Source organism: Theobroma cacao, chromosome 2 (genome assembly GCF_000208745.1).
Source record: "Theobroma cacao cultivar B97-61/B2 chromosome 2, Criollo_cocoa_genome_V2, whole genome shotgun sequence".
In the NCBI taxonomy this organism is placed as follows: domain Eukaryota; kingdom Viridiplantae; phylum Streptophyta; class Magnoliopsida; order Malvales; family Malvaceae; genus Theobroma; species Theobroma cacao.
Window position 1 is genome coordinate 14,110,185 of NC_030851.1, and position 9,142 is coordinate 14,119,326.

Here is a 9,142-nt window from a genome sequence, read left to right on the forward strand (position 1 = left end):
ATGTATGTCATGACATGTGTTTATAGGGTCGGGTTTTACAATGAACTTGTAAATAGTCACAAGACTTCCTAGTCTAGGCTCACATAGCTTAGGCCACTATGTGGCTTGCACTAAGGCACTTAACATAGCACATACAATTTACATATACATATCTTTAGGATATGCACATTCATCTAGGCAATTATATATATACATATATATAAATAATCCTCTAACCTAGGCATACTCATTTAGGCAATCATATTCACACACATACACGTGCGCACGTGCACACACACACACACACACATATAGTTTTGTAGCCTAGGCATTCATATAGCATTTAAGTACCATGGTAGTGCATTTACCAATGCATCATGCATCATATGCATTTTATTCAAAAATAAATCCCACTCACAGTGGCAATCAGAAACGCTCCACGGTTAAGTTTCAATCCTTAGCCTTCAACCGTCCTACAGCTCACCAACATGTTAGGTGGCTTCAACTTTCCCTTAAACACATCACAACATACAAATAATATTATATCTTAACTTTCAAAATTTACTAGCTTTTTCAAAAATAACTTAGTTCCATAAGTAAGCTTAAATCCTTCAACAATAAACTAAATCCTTACCTTAGTGGCTAGGTTGCTCAAGTCTTGGCTCTAAATCCTCAATAAACTCTAGGGAAGAGGATTATACCAAATCTGAAAATAATTGGATCTAAGATTATTAACCAATTAAATAAAAATTCAATGGGTAAAAATGCGTAATCATACCTCCGGATCATTTCCTAAGCTTAGATCTAGCTTAAACGAGCTTCAAATGACATTTGGGGGCTTAGGGTTTCAAAAGGTTAGAGAGAGAAAAGGTTTTCTTTTTAAAATGGACACCCGAAACCCTCTTTTTATTTTTGCCTTTGCCTCAAGATGTATCGATACATTCTTAATGAATTCCCTTTCAATGTATTGATACATGAGACCATGTATCGATACATGTCATTCAAATTGCTCTCTACCCGAAATGTATTGATAAATTGGGGGAAATCTATCGATACTTTTTCCTTTGGTTGCTCTCAGTTTTAAATCTATCGATACATTTAGACAATGTATCAATAGATGTTCATCCTGCCAAGAATGTATTGATATATTGGGAATGTATCGATATACTTTCCTTTGTATGTAAATTTTTAGCTTTTTAAACTTCAAAAATCCAAGTCTAACAACTCAAAATCACTTCCAATAAGTTACTTGATCTATTTCCATTCACAACACACTACAAATCATTCATATAACATGAAATCTTCATACAAATGTCCAAATATATCATCAAATATCAAAATCTCACTTAAACTTCAAACCATATAGTTCAACATTTTCAAACTTTGAGATTTGTGGTCTAAGTTCCACAATTATTGTTCTCATCTCAACTCATCAAGAATGCTCAATATCAAAGCATAAACTTATCACACAAGTTCAAATGCTCACTATGCTCCATGTCACATATTGTACAAATCAAACCTAGGCATAGTTTTGCTTAAGCATCATATCCTCATAAATACCCAACAATGCACTTTATCATTCATGTGCCAAACATATGCACAACATCATTTTGAACTTTCATATATTCATATTTCATATTCATTGCTCTATGGACATAGGCATACCTTTAAGCTGATATAACATATACACCAAAGATTCAACTAAGCTCATCCATTAGCTTAGCCATTTCAACATATCATTGTAATCCCTCACACACTTATGGTCCATTTCAAGGTCAGGAATGTTACAAGGTTGAGAATGCTTTAGTTTTCAAATGTAGCATGGTGGCTTCATTAAGACAAGGGGAGGGCTTTTGGAATTAGGGGAAAGCCGATTGAGGGGGTAGATGGCTAGATAGAGGGGCACGAATTAATGAGGGTTATAAGTGTAATTCCCCTCTATTTTAAAAATAATATAAAAAATTTCTCCTCGATTTTTCGATTAGCGTCAAGGAGGAGATCTCCTCCTCAACGATTGAACCAATCAACTACTAAAACCCATTGAGGTAATCGATGCCTCAATCGGAACTAAATAACTGGTCCGTTTAAGATCAAAATTGACGATTATGATCAAGTTGTACGATCACAACCGACTGTTTGCTCAATCATAAGGGAAGGAAGGCTCTTATTTATAAACCTAAAACCCACCTCATCTTTTGATGTGGGATGCGTGACACATCCGCAAACTTAAGTTTTAAATAAATATATTATCCTGAAAAATATGATATTCATGTTATCCTCCATAATGAACCAGATGCAGACGTAGTTGAAGCTTAAAAGGGCTTATCAAGGCCTGACCCAAAATGCAGGCTAGACTTTAAGTGAAGTGGTCCCAATTGGGCCTAAAAACATCTCCTTTTCGGATGAAACCATTATCTTATATCGACATACAGAAACAAACAGAAACAGTGGAGATTTTGGGAAAAAGGGGTAAAAAGGAATGTCCAAACTCTTTACAAGAATCGTGCTTTTGAAATAAGAATTCTACTCTTATCCTCTAGTTGTCTCTCCCTTTTTTCACTTCCTTTTCGTTTCACTGTTTCTATCACGTGTATTTCTTCAACAAGAATTGGACCATCCACTCTGGAAGAGTCCAAGATTCTCTTTTTTAAGTTATCTACCAATATCTCACTGGTCCAAGTAAACCTTTCAAACAAAGCAGTGATTTTTCAGTGACCCAGTTGTAAGTTAAAGCTGTACATTCAACTCTGAGCTCTGTAATAGTGGTTTTCTTTTTGTGAACAAAGAAAATTACTGTACTGATTTTGGCTTTCTGATAATTAATCAGCTTCAATTCGAAAAGAAAAGTAGTTTTGATATTTGCTACTAAAAGAAGCGCAGTGGCTCCGGTGAGCATGCGTACGTGAAGGTCAACCATAAAGGAAAAAATAATTGATGGAAAGAGAGGAAAGAGTTTTGAACGCTGTGTTGTTGCAAATATCACCGTGAGAAAACAAAATTAGAGCGACAAAAAGTTAAGTATATGGTCGGATCTACCCGACCCACATAAAAAGATCCTGATATTCAGCCGGTATTCGGCGCAAAACCGTACCCGCCGCCCGAAGTAGGCCAGTGGGTGCAGGCCACGCCTTAACTTTGCTTTTTTCACTATAGCAACTGCCCATTTGTCTCTGCTTTAGGTGAACAAGTTAGCAGAGTATAAATTTTTAAAGCAAAATCCTTGCCTGTTCTTTTTATACCATGCATCTGGTTTTATTACACTTTTATAAATGCATATTATAGAATTACTGTGCATTATCTGCAATTCTACTGTTCTACGCAAAGCTATACAGTAAAAAAAAAAAAAAAAACTGAAGTTGTATTGTACTGGGGATGGTCCCCCGACCCCTTTCTTCAATGTTTCTCCCTTTGATTCCAAACTTGCAATCAAGATTTGTGTTTCCTAACGAAAGTTTTGCGGACCCAGTTAAAGATAAACTAAAGATCAATGTAGCTAATCAATTTACCAGCTTTATCAGTTTTCTGGACTAATTTAGCTGGAGAAACTTCCCATTCCTACTATCCAGTGTGGAGTCCATTGTATGTTGCCTTTTTCCAAAATCTGAACAATGTTTTTGTCCAATCTGTGGGCTTTTCGCCTCAAGTTTAAGTCTCAATTTGGAAAGCAGGTGATGGTGACTGCTTTAAAATTCTACTAATTTGGACGAAAGAAGCTTCTTTTGCATACATTTTGGTGTGATATCCAAAAGTTGATTAAAACATTACACAAGAATATTGAAAAAGGTAATACAGAATATGATAGTTCTTTTTGGCTAAAACATCAAATGTGCTTTACATGTAGAACGTTAGTATATTTTGTCGGGAAAGAAATATGGAGTGCGGGGGAAAGTCCTGATCCCCAATTGAAAAAAGACATGAAAATGGGAGAAGCATTGTTGCTACTATTATACTATCTCTGTTGCATTGGAAGTTAAATCATGTGACTAGTTTTGCTACTTTCTATACAGCAAATCTTACTTTGAACCACGTAATTTCACCCGCACCAGAAAAGAAGCCAAGCTAAGCAAAAAAAACAAAAATTGCAAACAATGTAGTAATTTTTTTATTCCGTTTGACCATGACCAAATGCTTTAGGCTTTAGATGGGTAGAATGCTCAATGCTCTTTGCCCCTTTCATGGGATTAGGAGGTCAAGCAACAAATCCAAGAAAACATCCATGATCAATATCATCATCAAGACATCAACATGTTCGTTTGTTGAGTTAAAACGAAGAAAAAAAAAGGCTAAATATGCGCGTAAGGGTCACGTCACAAACAAACAAAAAAAGTTTAATCTCAAGGCCCCCGACAACAAGGACGGGACAGCCGTCTATGTAAAAAAACCGTTCAGTCTTTGCTTGAAAAAAGCCTGTACTCATGTCTCAAACGCCTAAAAGTTTAATACCAGCAAACCATTGCGCTATTTGATTAAAAGTTGCAACCGAGTGTTTACTCTCTAGAGTAGACAAACTACCCCTAGCCGCCTTGCACAACTGACACCTCTGCTTCCACTGAAGCTTCCTGCAGGAGTGTATGTGCCTCTTGCTGCAGACAGCAATCCTTTTAAAGCAAATACCACGAGACCCTCAACGCACGCGCTGCGACAACAACGGACAAACCCCACTTTATTTACTCTCATGCCCTTGCAACACCACCCTTATAAAATCCCGTCCCATCCGCACTTTTGACACCACGGTCACTCGCTTGCCACTTTCCCAAATACGAATTTCTCTAACTCCAGCACATCTTTGCTTTCTGCCTTTTAGTTGCTTTTGAACACTTTGTTGTTTGTTCTTCTTGGGAAGAGGAGGAGTAGAAGAGGAATGCATTATCAGGGTGATTCTTGGGGCTACTACGTGCCAACGAGGAGCATGGGGTCAGACCCAATGGAGAGGGTGGTGAAGCTGGCCTCAGAGAGCGCAGTGGTGATATTCAGTTTGAGCACCTGCTGCATGTGCCACGCTGTGAAGAGGCTCTTCTGCGGAATGGGAGTGAACCCAACGGTGTACGAGCTTGACCAGGACCCCAGAGGGAAAGAGATGGAAAGGGCACTGATGAGGCTGCTTGGCAACTCACAAGCAGTTCCCGTTGTTTTCATTGGAGGGAAGCTGATAGGAGCCATGGACCGAGTCATGGCTTCCCACATCAATGGAACCCTGGTGCCACTTCTCAAGGACGCCGGAGCTCTTTGGCTCTAATTATTCTGACAATATTAGAGAAGTAGATGCTTCATTAATAATTAACCAGGAATTAAATGCTGAAAAAAAATGTAGGAGAGTACTGTCTTCACGATCTCTATCCAATTTTATATACAATTAGTTAGCTAGTTTAATTAGTTAGTCTGTTAAGCTTTGTTTTCGAAAGGAGATTTTGAGGTCTCCTAGCTTTGTCTTATGGCAAATGGAATTAATGTAGCTGATGCCTCGTTGTATAGTGAATGGATGCTCAAAACTTATCTTAACTTGGCTGTGCTAGAAAGTGTACTTCATCAATCTTTCGTCATTTAATTTGTTTTTATTAATTAAGCACCGGAATGTGAAGCAAAAGAAGAGACCGTACGGTCGAGTGGGAACTACAAGGCCACTGCCAGTGGAAATGACGGAAGCTGTGGCACGATCATGAGTTGGTATCGTTGACTGCCACTTCTGTGACATTGGGGACCCCGCCGCTGGTCTTAGGTTTTATGTGCAATCTGTGACACGCGTGATATTGAGTTCGCAGATTTGAAGAAATCCCCCTCACAAATTCAAAAACAATTAAGATAATTAGTTTACACACAAGCAGAGTCGTCAGCAACTCAGCCATTTTTTTCGCTCTTTTCAGAATAAGTGAAACGTTTATCTTACCCATTTTTATTTTGATCATCTGTGGCATGATAATTTAGATGTCTACGAAGATTGGGATATGTTCAATAACTTATTGGAGTTGCCTATTTGAGGTGTATTTGATGTTGGATCTTTTCCTATTTTTTTTATTTGTGAAGGTAACTCCAAAAGCCAAAACCATTGATAGGATCTGAGGACTGAGGATAAAGGGAAAACTTGGATAGGTTGTTTCAAAAATTTTATTCTCTGGTTTCTGCTAGGAATTTAATATCGAAATGTTGCAAGAATGAGCGGGAACATCTTTATGATGGTGCAGCAATGGAAGGGAACACTTTTGTAATGGATCAAGGTCAACCCTAGACAGAGGTCCTGAATATAATTAAATAGCTGTATATACAAATTTCCCATCATCAAAGTATATTATGTAGCTTCCTTAATTGCCTGCTTCATAAAAGCGATGGACCTTCATCTTTAAGGGAAGGGAACATGTCACATTTAGTGTGGCCACAACTTAGCATGCTATCATTTTTTCCCTTTTTCTTATCAAAACAGCAGCCTCAGTACGCAGTATGAGTTATGTACTATACATAATTTTACTATTAAGTATTAATAACTATTTGACATTTGTCTTCTTCTAATTTATATCTACAGTGAGTATAATTTATGGATAGACTTTATTGGGCAATATTGTCTTTTTTTCTTTATCTTTTTTAATTTCAGTCATCTATTTTCAAATTATATAAATATTGTTAATATTAATAATAAAAAATATTTAAAAATAAAAATTTAGGAATATAATTAAAAAAAGTATGACCATATTCATCAATTATGTCAAGTTCAAGAATGGAGCATGTAACATTACCAAAAAACAGGCTATTTCCAACGGAATTTTTCGTTGGAAATAGCCTAATTTTCGTTGGAAATAACGTTTTTCGACGAATTTTCAACGAAAAAATTTATTGAAAATTTTGTCGGTAAAAGCCTTGTCGGTAATTCTTTCCATTGAAAATCCGTTGAAAATTTTCAACGAAAAATTCTGTTGGAAAATTTTCAACGAAAAATTCTGTTGGAAAATTTCGTTGGAAAAATTTGATTTCTGTTGGCTATCCCAACAGAATTCCGTTGGAAACGAATGTGGAAATAATTCCGTTGGAAATTTCCAACGGAATTTCAGTTGGAAAAGAGAATTCCCACGGAAAATTTTGTTGGAAACGAATTTCGAACGGAATTTCGTTGAAAATTTCCAACCGAAATTTTCATTGAAAATGTTTTTCCAACTAAAATTTCGGTAAAAAATTATCAATTTACATCCATAATTCCTATCCAAAATTGATAAGAAAAATACGCATTAAAATCCAAAATTCAAAATTTAGTCATTCATGCATTTTCATTGTTATAATGTAAAATACAAAGTAGTGGATAACAAGCTAGCAAGAAAGGCTCATGCAACCAGTTTAATTACATTGAAACAAACAACCCAAATAACGCCCCATCATAATAGAATCATGGCCAAAATCAAAACAAAGTGCCAACAAACAATAGTCAAAACAGCAAGTTCTTTCTATTTTCATAACCAGAATCAAAGCCAAACAATCAATAAAGTGTTGCATCTCATTCCTGGTTTCGCAAGTTGATAAGCACAATGGTTCCATTACCGTCCAATGTTTGGTGCCCATGCAACAGAATAAACTTGATCTCCCTTGTCACCAGGCAAAGCCAACTCTGCTACTGGCAGCCATCTCTGCTACTGGCAGCCATCTCTAATGAGCTGGATCAAATTCCCACACCTATGGAACTCTAAAATGAGTCTAAATTAGCAATATAACAACACATCCACTTGTTTTTGTCAGTATGCAAGTCACTCAAGAATAATGATAACAGGCAATCTCCTAACATTAGAATATAGGTGATCTCGGCTACCAAACTTGCCCAGTTTTCAATAACATGGGATCCTGGAACTCGATAAACCAAACCAAATAAAGATACGCTGCATACTACAGAGACAATGCTCATGTATGGAACAAATTGATGCACCCCAATCCCATTATATTAGAGCAGAATTTAGCTACAAGAAAAATGAATTTAAGAATACCTTGAGGGAATTGAGCTGTGGAGTATTAGAAGTGAAACCCAAAATAAAGCTTGATTCTTGGCCTTCACCCCTTAAAGGTTGTGTACCTATCAAAATTTACAATATCAATTGGCATTTTCAAAATATTACCATCAAATCTAAGAATTAAAAATTCAGGGAAGAAAAAAACCTTCTACAGGCTATTCCCATATGGATAAACTCCCATCTTCACAAATGCAAGCAACAGCATCGCCATACTCAGGAGGGATCCAAGCAACCTTCACAATGCCAGCTTCATTGGCCTAAAATCGAAGATAGCAACTCAAAAAATTGAGCCTAAAATGCGATAACTATTAAATAAAAGAAAATGATCAAAAAAAGAAACCAATCTTTCAAAAAAAAAACCAGATTCAAACAACAACAAAAAACCACAAATCAACCACCAAAAAATCCTAAACTAGCAACCAATACCCACAACAACAAAAGTACATACATAAAATTTAAAAAAAAAAGGAAATCGGAAGGGAAAGTGTTCCTTTCCATCCTATGGCTTTTGGGTTTTAGATCTAATTTCTTTAGAAGGATTTGGATCGGTTGGAGGGTAGAGAAGCTTGGGTAGTGCCGGTTGGGCAAAAGAGGAAGAAGAGAAGGAACTTCTTGGGTTGGGTGTCGCCGGTTGGAGGTTAGAGTGCTTCGGTTAGGTGCCGCTGGTTGGGTGAGTGAAGAGAGGGAGATCTTGGGTGAAAGAGCAGAAGAAGAAATGGGTAGACGGAAGAAGGAGACAGATCGGTTTTCAGGGAGAGAAGAGGAAGGAGAAAAGTGAAGAACGGGAAGAAATTTTGTGGGGGTCTCTAAACGGCGTCACATAGGAAAAAAGAGGTATTTTCTTTTTCTTCTCAAGCTGGTGCATTTTTGGAGTTGTCCATTTGGAACCAAATCATTTAAAATAGATATCTTGCAATTTCATAATAATACAGGTTAATTTATATATATATAGTTAACATATTCTATAACTATCACTCTAATTTATATATTTATAATAAATTAATATATTTTTAATATATTATATTAATAAGCTTACTATATACACCATTCTTCTAATTAATTTATATTTACTAATATTAGTACCTAAAGTATTATTGATTTTATTTAATATATTACTATATTTTATCATCTATTCTTATAAAATTAAAAAATTAATTATTATGTTATTCTTATAACCTTTTTAA

At 36.2% G+C, this 9,142-nt stretch overlaps 1 protein-coding gene and 1 long non-coding RNA gene across 2 annotated transcripts; one reads left to right on the forward strand and one right to left on the reverse strand.

The window, feature by feature from the left end:
• Positions 4,474–5,478, forward strand: LOC18608908 (glutaredoxin-C1). The gene has a single exon (XM_007043820.2). The coding sequence runs from the start codon at positions 4,841–4,843 to the stop codon at positions 5,213–5,215; it is 375 nt and encodes a 124-aa protein (XP_007043882.1). The 5' UTR covers positions 4,474–4,840; the 3' UTR covers positions 5,216–5,478.
• Positions 7,191–8,819, reverse strand: LOC18608909. The gene is made up of 3 exons (XR_001926327.1): positions 8,104–8,819; positions 7,935–8,020; positions 7,191–7,639 (listed from the first exon to the last, which is right to left on the reverse strand). It is a non-coding gene; the product is annotated as an uncharacterized LOC18608909 (long non-coding RNA).